The 24,529-nt window shown below is 38.7% G+C and overlaps 1 protein-coding gene across 9 annotated transcripts; it reads left to right on the plus strand.

The window, feature by feature from the left end:
* Positions 1–494: 494 nt before the first annotated feature.
* On the plus strand, positions 495–24,212 carry ACTR6 (actin related protein 6). 9 transcript variants are annotated; one of them, XR_012420525.1, is made up of 12 exons: positions 495–629; positions 4,501–4,618; positions 5,244–5,312; positions 7,237–7,360; positions 9,651–9,786; positions 9,873–9,929; positions 11,820–11,918; positions 12,014–12,092; positions 14,867–14,971; positions 18,185–18,356; positions 19,780–19,918; positions 23,563–24,212. XR_012420525.1 is itself a non-coding variant. In XM_074007585.1 (11 exons), the coding sequence occupies exons 4-11, from the start codon at positions 7,306–7,308 to the stop codon at positions 23,690–23,692; spliced, it is 867 nt and encodes a 288-aa protein (XP_073863686.1). In that variant the 5' UTR covers positions 495–770; positions 4,501–4,618; positions 5,244–5,325; positions 7,237–7,305; the 3' UTR covers positions 23,693–24,212. The 9 variants fall into 9 exon arrangements, 7 of the variants coding, with proteins under 7 accessions (XP_073863686.1, XP_073863689.1, XP_073863684.1 ...); XR_012420526.1 differs by having other exon boundaries at positions 19,840–19,918; XM_074007585.1 differs by lacking the exon at positions 14,867–14,971 and having other exon boundaries at positions 495–770; positions 5,244–5,325.
* The last annotated feature ends 317 nt before the right edge of the window (positions 24,213–24,529 follow it).

Below are 24,529 nucleotides of genomic sequence, written 5' to 3' on the forward strand. Positions count from 1 at the left end.
TTACAGGCGTGAGCCACCGCGTCCGGTCCAAAAGCCATTTTTGGATGAGAAAGACTCAGCTGCGTCCTGAAGAGCAAGTGGAATGGGGAAGAGGACGGTATGAATGCGAGTCCAAGAGCAAGGCAGTCGATAGACCTTCTTGCTGCGTATGGTTTTGCACTTTTTTCTTCAAAGAATGTCACCGTCTGAAGAATGCTATCGGAAGACACACACATATACACACACAAGCACACACACACAGCACGCAGCCGGTTCTCTACAGGATTAGAAAAAAGTTGCGCAAATCAATCTGCGCAGTTAAAAACAAATACGAAATGAGCGAGAAAGCACTTAGCAGTCAAATCTCGCCACCACATAAACAGGTTAAGTTTGGAAGCACAGCGGACACTCCCTAACAGTTTGTGGGGCTTAGCATCTCCGACTTCCGGCGTTCACCGTTGCTAGGGTGACCAGAGGCGCGTCCTAATGCTCCGCCCAACAAACCATAGAGTACCGGAAAAGGCTCGAGCAGAGGGGTCGGAAAGGGAAAACAACGGCGGCTGCGGTGTGGTTGGTGGTGAAATGACGACCTTGGTGCTGGATAACGGAGCTTACAACGCCAAAATCGGTTACAGCCATGAAAATGTGTCGTAAGTGCTTTCTTTCTCCGAGGGACAAGATATATATGCCTAGTGGTTTCATGTGCTACGTTTCATCTCCGGACATCAATGAACTGCAGACGCCCCCGCGCGGCCCTGACTTAGCCAGAGGGATTCCCTGGTTGGAGCTGGGTGGGTGGTTGTGATGCTTTGAATTGAAATTGATTTTGGTTTTAGTTTTGGGCTGCGAGGCCCCGGAAGTGGGATGTCTGTTTTATTTCTTAAGAGGAAATAGCCAAGGAAAATAGACTTTTAGAGATGCGTTCCTAACAGAAGGGTCCGTAAAGTTCATCAGCCTTTGGAAACTGGGCAGCGTGTTTGGGTGTATGTGGATTTTCCTGGGTACAAGATTATAGGTTTCATTAGATTCTCAAAGGGTTCTATGACCCCCTAAAAGTCTAAAAATCACGGTTTTAGGATCTAGAGGCTTTGAAGACTGGCCTACTGGCCGACCTAGTTGGTAAGGTCAGTTAAACAGAAGTACTATTAATACAATGGCATTCATAACATGTATAGTCATAAAATATATGTTTGAATAAATAAGTAAACTTAAAGTCACGCCTTCCCTTTATCAAATTAACAGAGCATTAAAAAAAATTCTTATCTTCCTTCCTCCTTTCCTTCTTTTTCATTTATTTTGAAAAAGAGGGAAATCAAACTGAGTAGGAATGTAAATTGTTACAGCCGTTCTGGAAAACGTTTTGGCAATGTGTATCGTTATCATTGTCGCAGAGGCTGGAGTGCAGTGGTGCGATCTCAGCTCACTGCAGCCTGAATTCAAGTGATCTTCCCGCCTCAGCCTCCGGAGTAGCTGGGATTATAGGCGTGCGCCACCACGCCCGGCAAATTTTTTGTATTTTTAGTAGAGACGGGGTTTCACGGTGTTGGCCAGGCTGGTCTTCAGTCCCTGGCCTCAAGCAATCTACCTGCGTTGGCCTCCCAAAGTGCTGATATTACGGGTGTGAGCCACCACACCTAGCTGACACAGCAATTCTTTTTTTTTTTTTTTTTTTATTTTGGAGAGGGAGTCTCGCTCTGTCGTCCAGGCTGGAGTGCAGTGGCACCATCTCGGCTTGCTGCAACATCTGCCTCCCGGGTTCAAGCCATTCTCATGCCTCAGCCTCCCAAGTAGCTGGGACTACAGGCGCGCGCCACCGTGCCCAGCTAAGTTTTGTATTTTTAGTAGAGATGGGGGTTTCACCATATTGACCAGGCTGGTCTGAATTCCTGACCTCGTGATCTGCCTGTGTCGGCCTCCTAAAGTGCTGGGATTACAGGCGTGAGCCACCACGCCTGGCCACGACACAGTAATTCTATTATTACTTAGAGAATTAATTAGAAGTGCTTTGTATTATTCATAGACATCGTATACAGGCAGCCAAAAAATGGGAAGCAAGCTAAATAATCAGGAATAGCATATTGGCTAAATACATCAAATACAACCATGAGATTGTTAACAAATTCAGCTTCTTAAAATTATGTCTTCAAAGAATATTTAAACATGTAGAGAAAATGTTGACAGTATTATAAGTGAAATAAGCAGGTATAAAACATTTTTTACAGTATTATCCCAGTGTCGTGTTGTATGTGTATAATTGATAGTGGCTCTAGTTTGGCTTCCAAACCAGATTGTAAGCTCATGGCAAACAGCAAGAGGCCGAGGGGGGTGGATCACGAGGTCAGGAGATGGAGACCATCCTGGCTAACACGATGAAACCCTGTCTCTACTAAAAATACAAAAATTAGCCAGGTGTGGTGGCGGGCGCCTGTAGTCCCAGCTACTTGGGAGGCCGAGGCAGGAGAATGGCCTGAGCCCAGAAGGCGGAGCTTGTAGTGAGCTGAGATTGGGCCACTGCACTCCAGCCTGGGGCGACAGAGAGAGACTACGTCTCAAAAAAAAAAAAAAAAAACGTAGTTGCTATTTCTGTACCCCGTAGCAGCAGCAGTCTCCAATCTTTTTTGCACCAGGGACTGGTTTCATGGAAGACAATTTTAACATGTGGTTGGGTGTATGGGTTTGGGTGACGGTTTTGAAATGAACTGTTCTCAGGTATTAGATTCCCACAAAGAAAAGTGTGTAAACTAGATCCCTTGCATGCACAGTTCAAAATAGGGTTCGTCCTCCTGTAAGAATCTAACGCTATGGATGATCTGACAGGAGATGCAATTTAGATGTTAATGCTCATGGCCCCACCCGCTTTCCCCACCCTGGTGCTCACCTCTTGCTATGAAGGCTTGATTCCCAACAGACCACAGACAGGTAACGGACCACAAGCCCTGCAGCTGGGGACCCCTGCCCTATAGCATCTTGCTGATTGAAGGTCTTTGGCTTCATGGAAACTTAATTTTTTCTTTTTCTTTTTTTTTTTTTTTTTTTTCTTTTGAAACAGTCTTGCTCTGTTGCCCAGGCTGGAGTGCAGTGGCGTGATCTCTGCTCACTGCAATCTCCGCCTCCTGGGTTCAAGCAGTTCTCCTGCCTCAGCCTCCCCAGTAACTGGGATTACAGGCACGCACCACTATGCCCAGCTAATTTTTGTATTTTTTAGTAGAGATGGGGTTTCACCATGTTGGCCAGGCTGTTCTTGAACTCCTGATCTCATGATCTGCCCGCCTCAGCCTTCCAAAGTGCTGGGATCACATTCGTGAGCCACCGTGCCCAGCTAGAACCTTAATTTTTATGGCCATAATTTTTAACTTGTGAATCTCTTTCTTTTTTTTTTTTTTTTTTTTTGGAGACAGAGTCTCACTCAGTTGCCCAGGCTGGAGTGCAGTGGTGTGATCTTGGCTCACTGCAAGCTCTGCCTCCTGGGTTCACGCCATTCTCCTACCTCGGCCTTCCGAGTAGCTGGGATTACAGGCATGAGCCACCACGCCTGGCCTAACTTGTGAATCTTTAATCCAAACAGTATTAAGACTTTCTGTGTTAAAGCCAGAAAGACTAAGACCTTTACCAAAATACTGGCTCTCATCTCTGCAGTGGCAGAAGCAATACTGACCTGTAAGGGTTTTTTCTTGAGGATTATTAGAGAAAGGATCCGTATAGAACTTGTTACATACTGAACTTAAAAAAAATGGGGGAGGGGGGCATTTTAATGTTATTATTATTGTGAAATAGAGACAGGGCCTTGCTCTGTCCACCCAGGCTGGAATGCAGTAGTGGGATCACAGTTCATTTCAGCTGCAAACTCCTGCGTTCAAGCAGTCCTCCTGCCTTAGCTTTCCTCTAGAAGATAGGAATATAGATGCTCATCACTATGCCTGCCTGATTTGTATTTTTCTTTTTTATTTTATTTTATTATTATTTTTGAGACTGAGTCTTGCCCCGTTGCCAAAGCTGGAGTGCAGGGGTGCAATCTCGGACCACTGCAACCTCCGCCTCCCAGGTTCAAGCGATTCTCATGCCTCAGCCTTCCTAGTGGCTGGTACTACAGGCATGTGCCACCATGCCTGGCTAATTTCTGTATTTTTTTTTTGTAGAGACAGGGTTTCACCCTCTTGGCCAGGCTGGTCCCGAACTCCTGACCTCAAGTGATCTGCCCACCTTTGCCTCCCAAAGTGCTGGGATTACAGACATGAGCCACCACGCCCGGCCTTATGTTTTATTTTTTGTAGAGATAGGTTCTGGCTGTGTTGTCTAGGCTGGTCTTAACTCCTGGTCTCAAGTGATCATCTTGCTCCCAAAGTGCTGGGATTATAGGCATGACCCCCCACTCCCAGCCTTTTGTATTAAGACAGAATGAGAAACACTGGATATACCAATCTTAGGATACACTAGTCTTTTGGCATCAAGAGTAGTGGTTAAGTAAAAATGTTTTTAGGAGCTAAATATTTAGGGGATAATTATTTGTTTCCTTGTTTCTAGGGTTATTCCTAATTGTCAGTTCCGGTCAAAAACAGCACGTCTTAAAACTTTTACTGCCAACCAGATAGATGAAATAAAAGACCCTTCTGGACTGTTTTACATCCTTCCTTTTCAAAAGGTAATCCAATTAATTATGTTTCATTTCTAGCATTGTAGACCTAAATTTAAAGATAATTTTAATTGTATGTAGAAGGCTGTGTGTAACTTAAATTTTAACTACAACCTAATTAAACCCAAGTTAAAATTTAATTGTTTGGGTAAAAATAAATGACCATGATTTAGTTACTTATTGTGAGTATTGATTTTTACTTAATTAACTCTTAAGTGGTATGCACACATTAATGTAAGAAAATAAGTATAGGGAGGCGACTGTATATATATATTGGTGTGTCTTTTGAACCTCTGACATTTTAGTTATTGCTTATTTGTGAGGTTTTTTTTTTTTAACTTTTTAAAGGAGAAAAACATACTAACATAATTGGTTTGAAATTCATACAGCAGTATACCCATGTAGCAAACACCTGCACGTTCTGCACATGTATCCCAAAACTTAAAGTATAATAAAAAAAATTTTTTTTAATTAAAAAAAAGAAATTCAAACAGCATTACACTGGAAATGATAACCATAGATAGAAATCAGTGATTTAGAATCTGATTTTTAAATATTATTCAAATATTTATAATCTGATTTTAAAAATTATTCAAATAGTCTTGATACTTAAATTTATAAAAATATTTTTTAGGGCTACTTGGTGAATTGGGATGTTCAAAGACAAGTTTGGGATTACCTTTTTGGAAAAGAAATGTATCAGGTAACAAATTAGAGTATGTATTCAAATTCTATTTCCATGTTTAATTGTAATGAAAAATTATAACTTACATTTTAAGATTTATAAACTTATGAATATATTCTCAGTACATATTTAAGTCACTTTTAAAATAAATAATAAATGCAAGTGAATAAAATTTCCATGTTGAAGTAGAGGTTGAGTAAAGATAGTCTGTATGAAACTCCAAATTTTACTTCAGGTTTCTATTACTAGATCAATTCACTGTATCATCTTAATTTTCACAATAAGACGTCTTTGCTTACGTATCTAAATACGTGAATATTATAGGAAGATTTTGTTGTTTTTAATGTCTGTAATGTGATTATAGGTATACAGAGAAAATGTTCAAGCTTTAATACTTCTGAAGAATGTGTGTGAGAGAATTACATAAACTTGAATATCTTAAGCTTTTTTTTTTTTATTTTTTTATTTCAAACATCCACAGGCCAAGCATGGTGGCTCACGCCTGTAATCCCAGTACTTCGGGAGGGTGAGGCGAGTGGATCACTTGAGGTTGGGAGTTTGAGACGAGCCTGGCCAACATGGTGAAATCCCGTCTCTACTAAAAATACAAAAATTAGCCAGGCATGGTGGCACACACCTGTAGTCCCAGCTACTCGGGAGGCTGAGGCAGGAGAATTGCTTGAACCCAGAAGGTGGAGCTTGCAGTGAGCTGAGATTGCGCTACTGCATTCCAGCCTGGGTGAGACTATGTCTCAATAAATAAATAAATACATAAATAAAACATCTGCAAGTATTTTTTTTAATATGATTTTCTTTTCTTTTTAATAGAGATGCCCAGGCTGATCTCAAACTCCTGGGCTTAACCAATCTGCCCAGGCGTGAACCACCGCACCCAGCCCAATTTTCTCTTGTTTTGTTTTTGTCTTGTCCTGTCCGGCCTTTTTTTTTTTTTTTTTTTTGAGGTAGAGTCTTGCTCTGTCACCCAGACTGGAGTGCAGTGGCACAATCTCGGCTCACTACAACCTCCGCCTCCTGGCTTCAAGTGATTCTCCTGCCTTGGCCACCTGAGTGGCTGGGACTACAGGCACGCACCGCCACACCCGGCTCTTTTTTTTTTTTTTGTATTTTTAGTAGAGATGGGGTTTCACCATGTTGGCCAGACTGGTTTGGAACTCCTTACCTCAGGTGATCTGCCTGCCTCGGCCTCCCAAAGTGCTGGGATTATAAGCTGAGCCATCTTGCCTGACCTTGTTTTCGTTTTATTTAGAAACATAACAACAGCCCCAATATTTGTTATATCACTCATTAATGTTTCCATAATTGTCTTTAAACAATTTTATAGTAACATTTTATTTTCTTTCATTTTTTAGAGGCAGAGTCTTGCTCTGTTGCACAATCATGGCTCACTGCAGCCTCAATTTCCCAGGCTGAAGCAATTTTCCTACCTCATCCTTCTAAGTAGCCGGGTCTACAGGCATGCACTAATTTTTATTGCCTCGCTAATTTTTGTTTATTATTATTATTTTTTAGTAGAGATGGGGTCTTGCTATGTTGCCCAGGCTGGTCTCATAAATTCCTAGCCTCAAGCAATCCTCCCACATCAGCCTCCCAAAGTTCTGGGATTACAGGTATGAGCCACTATGCCAGGCTGGTAACATTTTATTAGTGCTACCTCCAAGAGAAGTAAAACTGCGTAATAGTTAAGTACATGGATTCTGTAAGTAGACTCCCTGGATTCAAATCTTACCTATGTCATTAAATAGCTCTATGAACCTTGGTCACTTATTTAACTTTTCTGTGCCTCAGTTTGCTCATCTATTAAATGAGGATAGTAATAAGACTTATCATGATTATTGTGAGGATTAAATAAATTTGTATATGTAAAACAAGTGTTAATTATCACTACAAATTATAAAACATTTTGGAATATTTTCTCCTATAGGTTGATTTTTTAGATACTAATATTATTATCACTGAACCGTACTTTAACTTCACTTCAATTCAAGAATCAATGAATGAAATTCTATTTGAAGAATACCAGTTCCAAGCAGTATTAAGAGTAAATGGTGAGTTCAAGTTTTCACTGGAATTGAGTTACATGACTATGGATATGAATAGGGTAATATTTATAAAGTCCCAAAATATTAAGTGGCATTCTTGGCTGGCGCAGTGGCTAACACCTGTAATCCCATCATTTGGGGAGGCTGAGGTGGGTAGATCACTTGAGTTTAGGAGTTTGAGATCAGCCTGGGCAACATGGTGAAACCCTGTCTCTACAAAAAAATAGAAAAGTTAGTTGGGCGTAGTGACACACACCTGTAGTCCCAGCTACTTAGGAAGCTGAGACAGGAGGATCATTTGAGCCCGGGAGGTTGAAGCCGCAGTGAGCTGTGATCGTGCCAGCCTGGGTGACAGAGTGAGATCCTGTCTCAAAAAAAAAGAAATTGAGTTATGTGAAATGTGAATATGGATATGAACCGAGTAAATAAACTCTTAAAGTTCCAGAATACTATGTGGCATTTTTTAGATTTGGACTTTTTTTTTTTTTTTTTGAGACCGGGTTTTGGTCTTGTTGCCCAGGCTGGTGTGCAATGGAGCGATCTCTGCTCACTGCACCCTCCGCCTCCTGGGTTCAAGCAATTCTCCTGCCTCAGCCTCCCAAGTAGCTGGGATTACAGGCGTGCACCACCATGCCTGGCTAATTTTGTATTTTTAGTAGAGATGGAGTTTCACCATGTTGGTCAGGCTGGTCTTGAACTCCTGATCTCAAGTGATCCACCTGCCTTGCCCTCCCAAAGTGCTGGGATTACAGGCATGAGGCATTGCACCTGGCAAGTCTTGGAATTTTAAAACTAGACGAACCCTCAGAGATTATATAGTCAGACATCTCTCATTTTATCTTTTTACTAATATTTCTTTCTGAAGAAGTTATTAGCCACATATTTCTCATTTCTGAAAGATTCTGAGGTAGTTATCTTTTCTGTCATTTATGTGTTTGCAATTATTATTGTTTGTTTTTGTTAAGTCAGGGTCTGGCTCTGTTGCCCAGGCTAGAGTGTGTTGGCACGAACATGGCTCACTGCAGCCTCCACCTCCTGGGCTCAAGATATCCTCCCGCCTTAGCTTCCCAAGTAGCTGGCACCACTGGTGTGTGCTGCCACATCTGGCTGATTTATTTATTTTTTGTAGAGACAGGTTCTCATTTTCTTGCCCAGGCTGGTCTTGAACTCCTGGGCTCAAGAGATCTTCCTGCCTCAGCCTCCCAGAGTGCTGGGATTATAGGCGTAAGCCATGGCTCCAGGCCCAATTCTTATTGTTTGAAATTATGTTAGTAGCTCAGGCTGCCAGTGTGAGGGAGAACAATCTGTAAATATCATCTAGAAGCAAGTTTATTACAGGCTTAGATTATGTGACATTGTTGGGTACAATGAAAGTATTTAAATATTTAATTTTCAGAATTTAAGTCCATATAAGCAGCAGTATGTGCAGTGGTTAAGGGCACAATCTCAACCAGGTGCAGTGGCTCATGCCTATAATCCCAGAACTTTGGGAGGCCAAGGTAGCAGGACCACTTTAGGCTAGGAGTTTGAAATCAGCCTAGTCAACATAATGAGACTCCATCTCTACAAAAGAAAAATTAAAAAATTAACCAGGCTTGGTGGTGCATGTGTATAGTCCCAGCTACTGGAGAGGCTGAGGCAAGAGGATCACTTGAGCCCAGGAGGTGGAGGTTGCATTGAACCATGATCGTTATCACTGGGAAGGTGCTACTGGCATCTCATGGGTAGAGGCCAAGATCCTACAACACACAGGAAAGCCCTATACAACAAGGAGTTATCCAACCCCCAATGTCAGTAGTTCTGAGGTTGAGAACCCTGCTGTACAGACACACAGCCTAGGTTTGAATCCTGGCTCTGGTACTTCCTAACTGTGTGACTTTGAGCACATTACTTAACTTCTCTGAGCTTCAGGTTCCTCATCTGTAAAATGGAATTGTTTTGAGTATTAACACACACACTCGTTATACAGATTTTAGAATAGAGTCTGGCATGTAATAAATGATCAGTAAAAATGAGCTGCTGTTGTAGTAATTATTTTAAACTATGGAGTGAATATTTACCTTTAAAAATGGATACCAGATTTTTATTATGTTTACCATGTAAGTGTGGTATTTTAAAGTATAAACACTATAAAGATCTTTTGACAGTTCTGAATAGTATTATAAATTAACATTTTTCTTGTAATTAAAGGGAACATTTCTGTCTTGCTGCTTGTCTTCGTTTTCTTCCTTTTTAATTGCTTTAAAGTAGTGTTATATTTTTGTTCACTTTTTTCTTTATCTTTTTTTTTAAATAGCTGGGGCTCTCAGTGCACATAGGTATTTCCGAGATAATCCTTCCGAATTATGCTGTATCATTGTTGATAGCGGATATTCCTTTACACATATAGTTCCTTATTGTAGAAGTAAAAAGAAAAAAGAAGCAATTATTCGGTGAGTTGCATTTAATTTTCATGTTGTTTCTAAAGATTAAACAGAATGATATGTGCAATAATTAAATTTGAGTTCTCCTCTTTCAGGATAAATGTGGGAGGAAAACTCTTAACCAATCATCTAAAGGAGATCATATCTTACAGGTGATGCTTAGCTTTGATTCTTTGGGAGGATGGGGCTCTGGGGAGGAACTTCTTAAAGTAATTTAAGATTATTCTTAACTTTTAATGCCAGGCATGGTGACTCATGCCTGTAATCCCAGCACATTGGGAGGCCGAGGTGGGTGCATCACTTGAGGCCAGGGGTTCAAGACCAGCCTGGGCAACATGGCAAAACCCCACCTCTACTAAAAATACAAAAATTAGCCAGGTGTGGTGGTGCACACCTGTAATCCCAGCTACTTGGGAGGCTGGGGCATGAGAATCACTTGAACCAGGAGGTGGAGGTTGCAGTGAGCCAAAATCGCACCACTTCACTCCAGCCTGGGTGACAGAGTGAGACCCTCTCTCTCCAAAAAAAAAAGGAAAAAAAATAGTAAATGTTGTACATTAACTTATGCTGCTATTTTTAATTTTATTGTGTTTAACACGTAAGTAGATTTCTTAAATCTCAATTTCTTGTTACATTAACTTTGGATGGTATCATACCATCAGTATCCCTTTGCTCCCCTAAGTGCCCTACTCCTTTATATTTGCTCCCCCACTGTGTCACTGACCCCTGGCAAGCACTGATTGGCTTTCCATCGCTATATGTTTATTATTTGAAGAATGTTAGTTGCTTTTTGTTTGTTTTCTTTTTATAATTTTATTATTACTATTATTGTTATTTGAGGCAAGTTCTCACAATGTTGCCCAGGCTGGTCTCAAACTCCTGGGCTCAGGAGATCTCCCATCTCAGCCTCCCTTAGTAGCTGGGATTACTGACCTGCACTTCGCACCCCTGAGCTTGGCAAGAATGTTACAGTCTCAGATAACTAGAAGGAGGATATTGAGTGTTACCAACACAAAAAAATGGATAAGTGTTTAAGATGATGGATATTCTAGTTATCCTGATCTGATGCACTGTGTGAGTTTCTTTTTTATTTTGAGACAGGGTCTTACTTTGTCACCCAGGCTGGAGTGCAGTGGTGTGTTCATGGTTCACTGCATCCTCAACTCCTAGGCTCAAGAAATTATCCTGCCTCAGCCTCCCAAGTAGCTGGGACCACAGGCATGTGCTACCACACCTGGCTAATTTTTGTAAACAGGTTCTCACTGTGTTGCCCAGGCTGGTCTGAAACTCGTGGGTTTAAGCTGTCCTCCTGCCTCAGCCTTCCAAAGTGCTGGGATTACAGGTGTAGCCACAGCTCCCAGCAAACCATCACTGTATACCTGAGAAATATGTACAATTATTACATGTCAACTTAAAGTATACACATATATATTTTAAAGATACTGGTGGGAGAATGAATACTGGGATGGCCACACCCAGTCATGCCATACATTTTCCAATTTTTTCATTAAAAATAATTATGGCCAGGTACAGTGGCTCACATCTGTAGTCCCAGCACTTTGGGAGGTGGAAAAGTTTTTGTTTATTGTTAAACATCTTTATTTCTATAGTAAGCCAATGTTTAAGCTTCACCCTCAGTCAAATATTTATTATTAAACAGCTTGTATGTGCTTGGTACTGTGTGCTGACTCAACAATGCTTAATATAATCAGAAGAGAAAGTGCATGGAGTTAAGGCATTGTAGCCAGATTCTATTCAGAACGGTTTGCGGGGGGATGTTTGCTTTTTAGTTAGATAAACCCCGCTTAATATCTTTGTTTTCCATTTCCTTACCTATAAACTGACTAATATCTACCCTCAGAGGAATAGTATGGAAATTAATAGAAGGACAGTATTCCATAAAGTTAAAATTATTTTACACATTCAAGAATTTCAAATTTCAAAAAATCAGTTGCCTGAAAATTTAATTCCAGAAAAAATGTCAGATAATTGTAAATTATATTTGTTTCTGTGTCAAATTTTACAACTTTTATTTCTGTTAGGCAGCTACATGTTATGGATGAAACACATGTGATTAATCAAGTGAAAGAAGATGTATGCTATGTGTCTCAGGATTTTTATAGAGACATGGATATTGCAAAGTATGTATAATGACAGTCTAAGAATTGGAAAGTAGATTGTTGGGGGATGTTACACATAATTAGGATATTTCATAAATCTCAATTTTGTTTTCCAGGTTGAAAGGAGAAGAAAATACAGTAATGATAGACTATGTCTTGCCTGACTTCAGTACAATTAAAAAGGGCTTTTGTAAGGTAATTTTTAAAAACCATCAATGGATGGTTGCTATGGCTCATGTCTATAATCCCAACACTTGGGGAGGCCAAGATGGGAGTTAAGACACTGGCCTGGGCAACAAAGCAAGCCCCTGTCTCTTATTATAAAATTAAAAAAAAAAAAAAATCAGTGATATTTCAAGTGATCACCTTAGTTAGATTTGAAAAGAATTTCATTTAGGCCAGGCGCAATGGCTCACACATGTAATCCCAGCACTTTGGGAGGCTGAGTCAGGTGGATCACGAGGTCAGGAGTTCAAGACCAGCCTGGCCAACATAGTGAAATCCTGTCTCTACTAAAAATATAAAAAAAATTAGCTGGGTGTGGTGGCGGGTGCCTGTAGTTCCAGCTACTTGGGAGGCTGAGGCAGGAGAATCACTTGAACCCAGGAGGTGGAGGTTGCAGTGAGCTGAGATCACACCACTGCACTCCAGCCTAGGTGACACAGCTAGACTCTGTCTCAAAAAAAAAAAAAAAATAATAATAATATAATAATTTCACATCCAGCTGGGATTGGCAGGGCCTTAGAGAGTTGCTTTTCTTTTGTCTGTCTGTTTTTTGTTTTTTGTTTTGAGACAGCATCTCACTCTGTGACCCAGGCTAGAGTGCAATGGTGCGATCACAGCACTCACTATAACCTTGACCTCCCAGGCCCAAGTGATCCTCCTGTTTCAGCCTCCAGAGTTGCTGTGACTGCAGGCATGTGCCACCACGCCTGGCTCATATTTGTATTTTTTGTAGAGATGGGGTCCTACAGTGTTGCCTAGGCTGACCTCAAACTCCTGGACTCAAATGATCCTCCTGCCTTGGCTTCTAGGTGTTGGGATTACAGGCATGAGCCACAGCTCCTGGCCCTTAGAGAGTTGTTGATTACTACCTTCCTGCTGGCCATTTCACCAGGCGAAAGTGAAATTTGATTGATAAATTTCTTAGTAAATTTATTTAGAAAAAGAACTATCAGCCAAAAGATAGCACATAGGGCAAATCTGGAGATAAACAGTATCATTATGTATATTATGGCTAACCCATTTTTGTTTACTAGTTTAAATTGAGTTAGAAATTGGTTATTTTCCTATTGTGAAAATTATTGACATGGTTGACTCAGGGCCAAATTTTACTTCTGTTTGGTCTGGTATGATTAGATTAGAAAAGGGCAAAATCCAATGGAGTTTCAAAGTGTTGAGAAGCAGTTTATCATGGATGTCAAAATAATTTCTATTTATCTTTGATCAGCTCAGATAAAATGACTTCTGTGTTTAGGTAAATGTGAAGTTTGCGTTTCTGGTTACCAACTTGATGAGGACTGTTGGGAAGTTAAAAATCTTTGGTTAGAAACATAAGCACATTTGTACAAGGAGACATTTATAATATTCATTGCAGTGTACTTTAAAATAGTGAAAAATTGAGTCCTGCCTAAATATCCACTAATGGAAGGAGAATAATTTTTGAATATGTTCATATAATAAAATAATAAGGAGTAGTGAAATCAAGTAGAGCCTATATAAACAGCATGAATAAATCTCAGAAATCTGATTTTCATAGGAAAGCACATTTAGAAAGCTATGTATACTTTTAGTCTATGCAGAATAATATATGTTCTCTTTTTTTGGTGAGAATAATAATATGTTATTAAGGTATACTTAAATATGAAGTAAAAGTATAAAACACTATGTGTGTGAACGATAAAACACCAAATTAGGGGAGTGTCAGCTTATCTGTAAAGTTACATTAAGCTGGTTGGTGAATACGTGGGTTTTATGTAGTTATTTATACTTAGTATGCCTGAAAACAAAAATGAATTTTGTTTGGCCAGATTATTGAGGTGAAATATGAATCAGAGTTCAGAGACCACTTGGGGCCCTATAAAAACTGAAATCATCCTTTTATGTTCTTAGAAACAGATCCTTGTGACTGGTTGTGGTGGCACACACCTACCTATAATCCCAGCATTTTGGGAGGCTGAAGTGGGAGGATTGTTTGAGGCCAGGAGTTTGAGACCAGTCTCAGCAACAAAGTGAGACCCTGTCTCTACGGAAAAAATAAATAAATTAATTAATTAAAATCAGCTGGGCATGGTGTCACACACCTGTAGTTCTAGCTACTCAGGAGGCCAACCAAGGTAGGAGGATTGCTTGTGCCCATGAATTCGATTTTACAGTGAACTATGATCATTTCACTGTACTCCAGAACTGGGCAACAGAGCCAGACCCTGTCTCTTTAAAAACAGAAGAAACAAAAAACAAAGAATGAAACAGATCCTTTTGAAAGGACCTAGGCTGGCTTTCAGAAATGGGAATTAAGATACATGATGGGAAAAGGTTGCCTGGGCATGCATCAGGTGGAGAGAAACTGGAAGCCCAAGTCCTAGCTAGGATACGGAAGGTGTGATTTTTTTCTTCTTTACAAGACGAGGAAAACTGCCCCAAACATTTAAATACCAAACCTCTTTCTAACTAGGAATATTTGATCATCGTCATATTTTATAGCTCATACCTTGTGGAAAATTTATGGTACTCTGTAGGGTTAACAGGGGTAAAGTAATCCTGATTTCTACAGGGATGGATCTGAATAAAGTCTCAGTGACTTCTAGTCTTAAACCTGACTGGTCACTGGAATGTCTTGGGGCACTTCAAAACAAAACCTGTATCCATGTTCTCAGTTCCTCTTCCTAGAATTATTTACTTCATAAGTTTGAAAACTTAAAACCTCTTCCAGATGATTGGATAGTCAACTAGGAAATCTTTCGTTTTAGAACAACTCTCCTTCCCTGCAAATGACAACCTATTTGTTTATTGGACATTTTCTTCTAAACTCTGCCGGCTTCTTCCTTGCCAAATCATAAGCCGTGTTTTCTCAAGTGAGTACCTTATGCAATAAGCCAGTAGAGGTGTGGTTATTCTCCTAGTTGACCATTAGTTTCCTCATGTTTAGAAAAGGCAGAAGCCGTATAAGGTTTCTTATTGGCCTTTGACCTTGTGAACAGAATCTGGTTATAGACTGCACTTAATTGACTCAGGATACACTGTTGCTGATTCTCATATCTAATGTATATTTTAATATCAGATGAGTAGACACAGTCAGTTGGAACCGGGCTTTTGGCAGATGATACAGTGTTACAGCAAATGTTTATTATAGAAAGAATGGTTTAATCTTTGTCAATTTTGTTAAAATGTATACCTTATTCAGATTCTGTGTTAAATCATCTTAATTTTTTAAAGATTTAGAAACAGTTATATTTTACATATTGGGATTTTGTATATTGTTTTGATTTTAATACTTGATTAAAATAAACATTTGAGAGCCTTTATTCCTAGGATTTTGTTAACACTTGAACTTTGATAGTTTCAAGAATATTTTTAAGTAGTTGGGGGAAGTTACATACTTGATTTTCTAGCACTAACGGTAGTAACAATAGCAATAAAAATAGGCCTGTAATATCCTTACAGATAACAACCAATAGAAATTCCAGTTTTATTTCTTATCAGAAAGAGGAAGCCTGCTAATGTATAATGAATTTGACTGACCTAAATTGAGAAAATCGTCCTCAACGTTGATAAGCACTTTCTGCAGAGCCAGCATAACTTACACTGGTCATTTCTTTAATTGTACTGGAACTAACTTTATGAGGGCTGTGTAGTAACCATGACCTACATTGACACATGACCTAAAGTAGCAGCTCCCAGTGACACTTAAAAATTTCATTTGTCTATGTCTAAAATAAAAGTCTTTTTGTAATTATACTCTTTTGTAATTATACTGTAATAAAACAGAAACTACTTGTAGTACCAGATTACATTTTTTGTTTGTTTGTTTTGAGACGGGGTCTTGTTCTGTAGCCCAGGCTGGAGTGCAATCACGGCTCACTGCAGCTTTGGCCTCTCAGGCTCAAGTGATCCTCCCACCTTAGCCTCCCAAGTAGCTGGAACCACAGATGTTTGCCACCACGCCTAAGTTTTTAAAAAGTTACTTGTAGAGATGAGCTACCATGCTCATCTGTGTTGCCCAGGCTAGCCTCAACTCCTGGGCTCAAGTGATCCTCCCACTTTGGCCTCCAAAGTGCTGGGATTATAGGTGTGAACCAGTGTGCCCAGCCTCCAGATTACATGTTAATGGTTAATGGCTTTAGTGCTAACATTTAACAAGGATATCTAGACTGGCTCTCTCCCCTAGTTAGTCATTTTATCCAGAATAAGTCCCATGATCCTCTTCTGTCAATCAGGTCTATGAACTAGATAACCTCTAATGTTTTATCAACTGAAATTCTCTAAGTCTGCAACTATCTCAGGTTATTTTGAATGTTGACAAAATGACTTATATCCCTTAAACTCAAGTCAGCGAATGGCTGGAATTTAATGAATGTGTAAATTCATAGAAAATATTTTCCATTCTGCTTGAGAAGGAAGAATACTTCTGTGAGGCATAATATTCTTCTCTTTGTTACATAGAACTGTATTTTGGGTTAAAAGTGATTTATAGTTTTCTGGGTTAAAAGTGATTTATAGTTTTCTGTTCTTCCTGGAGTATTTGTGAATATTATTATTATTTTTTTATTCTAGAATAATGTTTTGAGCATGGAATTCCCAAATGATCAAAATCTAAGCATTTATATCCAGGTTATGAGTGGTAGTTTCGTGGAAGGAACATTTTATATGTGCTTTGGGTTATGATATGAACGACCTTGAACAAGTAATATGCTCTTGCAGAGCCCAATTGCATCATTACTTTAAAAGGAAAATATGCCCGTGTTACAGGGTTATATGAGAGTTCAGTGGGATAATGTATGTAATATGTTTAATGAATGATATGCTGTTGTCTTGCATACTGTTATTCAAAAATTTATTGAGTACTGTGTGCCAGGTACTTTTTTACGCTAGTTCGTGGATATGTGATGGTGAACAATATAAGCTATGAAGGATAATACAGGGTGATAGAGAATAGTGAAGGATCTTTTTATTTGGGAAGCAGAAAAAAACCTCTCAGGAAGCTGAAATCTGAATAGAGAGTAGATGACTGATCATATTAAGGAATCTATAATGTTATTTATATATGTTACTTTTTAATAAATTGCTAGTATTTTAATATATTTTAAGTATTTTTATACTTACATAAAGGACTGGGACCTATCCTTTCATGGGAGGACAACTGCATTAATAAGTCAAATGAAATGAGTGTCTTTACCTGAATCTAGGAAAGCTGATGGTTGTAAAATTGAGAGGGACCATTATTTTTAATGATTTAGAATATTGTGAGAGGAGATTATTTTTTCTAGCCCCCTCAGCACTACAGCTCACAGAATGGGTGGGGTAGCAGAAAATAAATAACAAGAAAATATGAGTCATGGTTGTTTAAAGTTGTTTGTTATACATAGGCCTTATAATTATAAGGTAATTTCAAGGATAAGGACCATGGACTTGCTTAAATCATTTGTAAACTAATTTAGAATAGAGATTGAATACATAGTAAAGAAATGTAGAGATGTAGGCTGTTTCCAGAAGGGAATGGGGAAATCCTAGTAGAATAGAGGCACATATCCAGTAAACACCTAAATTAGGGGAGTGAAAGCAGACAGTAGAAACACAAGACATAGTAAATTTTTTTTTATTTAGAGTGTGTTCTTTGTTCCCTAGGAACTAGAATCATTGTACCATTAGAGATAGATTATCAAGTTCTCTCTTGTCTGTTCTCTTTTTTTCCTTTGTATTTTATTTTATTTTATTTTTCTTAAGAGACAGGTGTCTTGCTGTGTTTCCCAGGCTGTCTTGAACTCCTGGGCTCAAGTGATCCACCCGCCTTGACCTCCTAAAGTGCTGGGATTACAGGCGTGAGCCAGGGCACCTGGCCCTCTTTGTATTTTAAAGTGTGTGGAATAAAGCTGCCAAATTATCTTTGAAGGAACAGCCATATTGGCGTCAGTAATTATTTAGTTGTGTTTTGTATGATTTTGGCAACAGTAAAGGCAGCCACATTTTTCTCAATTTTGAGAATCCTGAAACTTCCAAGAACATGGTTAATATATTAGTATTGCATATTATTAATGTAACTTAAACTTTTAATCTTCTTTTTCTTTAAGCCAAGGGAAGAGATGGTATTGAGTGGAAAATACAAATCTGGGGAACAAATTCTTCGTTTGGCCAATGAGAGATTTGCTGTTCCAGAAATACTCTTTAATCCTTCTGATATAGGCATTCAAGAAATGGGAATTCCAGAAGCTATTGTCTATTCAATTCAGAATCTACCTGAAGGTACATAAATAGAGTAAAATACTAAAGAATTATAATTGTTTAAAAACAATCATAAGCCCTATGAACGCTGTTTCTTCTAAATAATTTCAGGGAAATTGGTGAGTCTGTTTTATTTGCAGAGATTTCTAGATCTCATAATGCACTTAAATAATTCTTGATTCATCTTTAAGTATAAGTTTTTTTCTTTTTTTTTTATCTTTTCTTGTAATTATAAATTTGATAGAGGAGAAATCATTATGGTCCATTTAAACTTGAAGAAATGTATCTCTCCATGAGTATTAAATTGCCATATCCATTTTAGAAAATTTTTCATTTAACCCAGGTCTGTACAGAATAAAAATTTATAACTTAACAATTTAATGGTTTTCAGCTATTGGTGGACTGACTTATTCTTTCTGTTATATTTAGAGTAACATACAGGATTAATTTTAAAGGGATTGGAATATGGTGTTTCATAGTGATTTCTGGATTCTCCTGAAACATGCCTTAAGTAAATAATGTTCTAGAGTTTTAGGATACTTTAATATCTCCCTGGTTCACAAGAAGTAGGCATTGGAGAAAATGTAGCACAGGCCATGTACTTTCTTCTCATAAAATAATAATAATAATGCTATCTGTACATAATTATTTCACAGCTATTTTCATATTTCCCATTTTATATAAGGTTGTAGTCACGATGTGTACAACATTTTGTACTACACTGCTTTAATGTCATGGCAGAGTGAGACTCAAGGTCAATATAAGGAAACTCTGCCCTTGTTTTACTGAACAGAAACATTAGGTGGGACAGTCTGTACCTCTTAATTCCTGATGGATTTTCCAGTGGTGTTTTGAAGGCTTTTAATACTTAACATTTTCTATCATGTAACTTTAATGCGTGTTCATACTTAGATCCCCTCTTTAAACATAGATTATGAGTGTTTTTAACTATCAAAGGTAAGTATTGCACAGCATATATGTTTGCCTCAGTGAGATAATGTGGAGATTTGGGCTTGTAAGTTCAAATGTCATGAAAGACCTTTTCATCCTTATGATAGCTCACAGTCTCAGCCTACAGCAAGACCCCTCCCCCCCATTTTAGAGAATAATAATTATAATTATCAACTTTTTTTTTTAACTACAGTGTCACTCATTTTTATATGGCTTACATGAGTGTACAGTAAGTAGCCATTAGTTTACCCCCCTCTCCTTAGGTTTTTCTTTTAAAGATCTATGAGGTCATATTTCACTCTTTAATGTCTTTATTTGCATAAACTGTAACCTCATTACGAATCTTAGAATGGACTTGAAAATTTATTTGATTTCCCACCAGTAACTCTAATCCCTCATTGCTTCTTATCTGATCCCTCATCCACATCTTTCCAGAAAAGTAAACAGATTTTCTAATGCCTTTTTTCCTTTCCTTCTCTTTTTTCTTTTAAAGAAATGCAGCCGCATTTTTTTAAGAACATTGTCTTGACAGGAGGAAATTCCCTTTTCCCAGGATTTAGGGATCGGGTTTACTCAGAAGTTCGATGTCTTACTCCAACAGATTATGATGTTTCTGTTGTGCTGCCTGAAAAGTAAGTGTTGTTTTATATAGAAATGAAACATGGAAGTCTGCCTATAGAAAAGGTGGTCTGTTGACTTGAGTTTAAAGCCTGGCTGTCCCACGGTGGCAGGTTTATTTCACCTGCTGAATAATTTCTCTTCTTTCAAAAATTGAAATGATAAATCTTACATTTCACTAAATTAAATGGAAGTATGTAAAGTGCCAACCATAATGTTTCGTACACAATGGGTGCTCAATTAAGTATATGGGGTGATTACTCCCATGTAGTAAATCAGCCTTGGTCCTAAAAGATTTTTATAGGCAAAGCAATCAGGCTATTATCTATATGGTTTATTTGAGATGTATTATTTCTTGACAGTTTCTGTCAGGAATAGAAATTGAATAATTGAACCATTGTGATAAGTTTTATCAATTCATAAATTATTTTAGAATTTTAAAAATTCTCCTTTAAATGATTTTTCTAATGAGGTTTTTAAAATTCAAAACTGTTTTATGTCTACCCTGTACCCTGTTATATGAGAAAAAGTGCATATCATCACTTCCACTTTAGTGGTTAAAATAAACTGAGGTAGGGCCAGGCGCAGTGGCTCTCGCCTGTAATCCCAGCACTTTGGGAGGCTGTGGCAGGCAGATCACTTGAGCTCAGGAGTTTGAGAACAGCCTGGGCAACATGGTGAAGCCCCGTCTCTATAAAAAATTAGTCGGATGTGCTGGTGTGCACCTGTAGTCCAAGCTAGTCAGGAGGCTGAGGAAGGAGGATCATTTGAGCCCAGGAGGTGGAGGTTGGTGTGAGCTAAGATTGCACCACTGTATGCTAGCCTGGGTGACAGAGCGAGACTCTGTCTCAAAAACAAACTAACAACTCCCCTAGACCCGCTGCAAAAAAACAAAAAAAACAAAGGTAGAATTTTACAGCTCTAAGGGCTTATATATCATCCTATTCAATATTCGTATTTTGTAAATAAAGAAACAAGGGGTCATGAGTTGGCAAATGCCTTATAGTGAGTTAATAGCAATGATCAGATTAAAACCCAGTTTTCTTACCTTGAGTGAGGACTTCTTACCAAAATATATGTCTAAAAAACTCACCCCTAGTGTTAGTGGCAGAGTTGCAAACAAGACCCCACATACCTGACTCTTAATTCTAGAGTTTTGCTTTAAAGCTAAAGTAGAATTTTCCAAAATCAATAGAAGTTCATAGAAGGCCCTCATTGGTATCCCTTTCTTTTATAGCTATGAGATAAATGAATAAACAATTTAAAAATATTGGAATGATTTTTCTCACCACTAATGTTCATATATTCTTAAGAGTATAAAGCATATTGGCTTTTTATCTTGTATGCACAGGTTACAGGCCAAAGGATCCACAGAAATAAGTCTTATTATTTTATTAAATAAATTTTTATTGTGTATCCACTGCTTTTGTATAAATATATGTGTATACTTAACATATAAATCCATTTTTATAAAAGCTTAATGCAAATATAATAAATACAATAAAGAAAACATTTATTGGCCAGGTTTGGTGGCTCACACCTGTAATTGTACCAGTTTGGGTGGCCAAGGTAGGGAGATCACTTGAGTCCAGGAGTTGGAGGTTACAGTGAGTTAGGATTGCATCAGTGCACTGCAGCCTGGGCTACAGTGTGTGACCATGTCTCTAAAAAAAACAAAAAGAAAAAAAAGAAGGAAAAAAGAAAGAAAAGAAAACCTTTTTTTTTTTTTTCTGCAGAGACAGTCTCACTGTTTCACACAAGCTTGCCTCCAACTCCTGGGCTCAGTAGTCTTCTGCCTAAGCCCAGCCAAGTTGGGTTTTGGGGTTTTTTTACTTTTTTTTTTATTTTTTGAGATGGAGTCTCACTCTGTTGCCCAGGCTGGAGTGCAGTGGTGCAATCTCGGCTCACCACAACCTCCGCTTCCCGGGTTCAAGTGATTCTTCTGCCTCAGCCTCCCGAATAGCTGGGACTACAGGTACACGCCATCATACTTGGCTAATTTTTGTACTTTTGGTAGAGATGGGGTTTCACTATGTTGGCCACGCTTGTCTCAAACTCCTGACCATGTGATCCGCCCGTCTTGGCCTCTCAAAGTGCTGGGATTACCGGTATGAGCTACTGCGCCTGGCTTTGGGGTTTCTTTTTTTTTTTTTTTTTTTTTTTGAGACAGAGTCTCACTCTGTCACCAGGCTGGAATGCAGTGGTGTGATCACGGCTCACTGCACCCTTGACCTCTGGACTCAGGTGATCCTCTCACCACAGCCTTCCATGTAGCTGGGACTGCATGCATGCGCCACCATGCCTGGCTAATTTTTAAAATTTTTGGTAGAGATGGGATCTCGCTGTGTTGCTCAGGCTGGTCTTGAACTCCTAGGCTCAAGCAGTCCTCCCACCTCAACCTACCAAAGTGCTGGGATTACAGGTGTGAGCCACCATAACCGACCTTTGTTTATTTAATAGAGACAAAGTCTCCCTCTGTTACTTGTGTGATCACAGCTCACTGCAACCTTGAACTCCTGGGTCCAAGCAGTCCTTCTGCCTCAGCCTCCTAAGTAGCTAGGACTACAGGTATATGCCACTACACTTGACTAGAAAACATTGATTTAACTTTTTTCTTTACCTTTTTCAGATTTGAAACTCTAAACTGGGGAAAAAGAAGAGTAGAAATAGAATTGAGTCATAACACAAAGTATAACCTTGGTTGTAGATAGCAAAACCAAACTAGATGTTTTACTTGCTCTAATTTTACCTATTGTCTGTGTCTTCCCACATAATTGTTTATCATACACTGTGTTTTCTGTTTCGTTTATTAGAGGCAACAAAGTGTAGCAGCAAAAGCACAGACTGTGAAAACAGTTCTCAGTTAAATCCTAGTTCCAGCCTAAATTCTAGTTCCAGACTTAACTTCTCTGAGCCTCATTTTTCAAATCTATAAAGGGGGCTCACGACTATAATCCCAGCACTTCGAGAGGCCGAGGTGTGTGGATCACCTGAGGTCAAGAGTTCGAGACCACCCTGGCCAACATGGCAAAACCCCACCTCTACTAAAAATACGAAAAAATTAGCCATGTGTGGTGGCATGTGCCTGTAGTCCCAGCTACTTGGGAGGCTAAAGCAGGAGAATTGCTTGAACCTAGGGGATGGAGGTTGCAGTGAGCTGAGATTGCACCACTGCACTCCAACCTGGGCAGTGAGGTTGAGATGGAGTGAGGCTCCATCTCAAAAAGAAAGAAAGTAGCTATTTTATGGGTTGCTATGAGAATTACTGAGATGACATCTCTTTGCCACATTCAGAATTTAGACTCAGTATGACAGTTTTTCTTTTTAGGCATCTTTTGATCTTTTGCTTATATTCTTGTTTTTTCCTTAGAATTAGAGGGTCCATAAATTCAGGACATAGGGAAAAAGGAACATTTACTATTTTGTAGCAGTGAACAAGGTTCCTTTCCTTTTTGGGTTGCTTTACTCATATGAAATGTATGCTTATTTCTGTACCTTAAATGATTTTCTGTTGGGTTGGGTAGAGCTTGCCACATTTTAATGGCCAAAAAAAAAACCCCACAAATTACTTTTGCACCAACCTAATAAGTAATTTATGTTTCAGGCATTTCAGTTTTACTGTAAAATCATCTGGGTTCATTTATACCTTTATTTTCAGCCCTATTACTTATGCCTGGGAAGGTGGAAAATTGATATCAGAGAACGATGATTTTGAAGATATGGTGGTAACAAGAGAAGATTATGAAGAAAATGGACATAGTGTCTGTGAAGAGAAATTTGATATTTAAGCAACATTTTTGAATGAAAGTCTTGACTAGTTGTGACCATAAGGTTTAATTTCAAAGTTCCTTTTAAAAGAGGTTAAGGAACTGTGTTACCTTTCATCCTAAGAAAAAGGCTTGAATTTATAAATACTTTGATTGATTGCTAATTTTCAAAGGCTTTTTATGTAGGTTATTATAGTAAACTGTAACTCAGTTCACATTTTCATTTAGGAGCTAGACCAACATAACAATGCTTATGCTGTTTCCAAGGGTAGGTTATTTTTCATTAAAAGAAGAAAGAATGAAGCATTTTAAGTTTAATTCTTCATAGGTGAAAACACAAATTTAACTGCTTCACTGGACAGTTTTCCTTAGAAGGTAGTTTTGTGTGACTGTGACTAAAGTATTTTATTTAAAAACTGTCATTCTTATTTATACATTCTAGAGTTGGAAAGACTGATCTTTATGTGTATAATGTTTATTTTGTAACTAGAGTACATTTAAAAGGGTGGAGACTAAGCTAATAAAGTTTTTTTGGTCACTACTGTGTTGGCAGAATATCTTATTTCACTCATAAAAGTACTATTTTTTTTAGGATGTATGAAAAGAGATTTGAAGTTCACTCAGGGTTGTGCAAGAACTCTTATTTATTTATTTATTTATTTATTTATTTATTTTGAGACAGAGCCTTGCTCTCTCACCCAGGCCGGAGTGCAGTGGCGTAATCTTGGCTCACTGCAACCTCCGCTTCCCAGGTTCAAGCGATTCTCCTACCTCAGCCTCCCGAGTAGCTGGGATTACAGGTGTGTGCCACCACCACCACACCTGGCTAATTTTTGTATTTTTAATAGAGACAGGGTT

Source organism: Macaca fascicularis, chromosome 11 (genome assembly GCF_037993035.2).
Source record: "Macaca fascicularis isolate 582-1 chromosome 11, T2T-MFA8v1.1".
NCBI classification, from domain to species: Eukaryota; Metazoa; Chordata; class Mammalia; order Primates; family Cercopithecidae; genus Macaca; species Macaca fascicularis.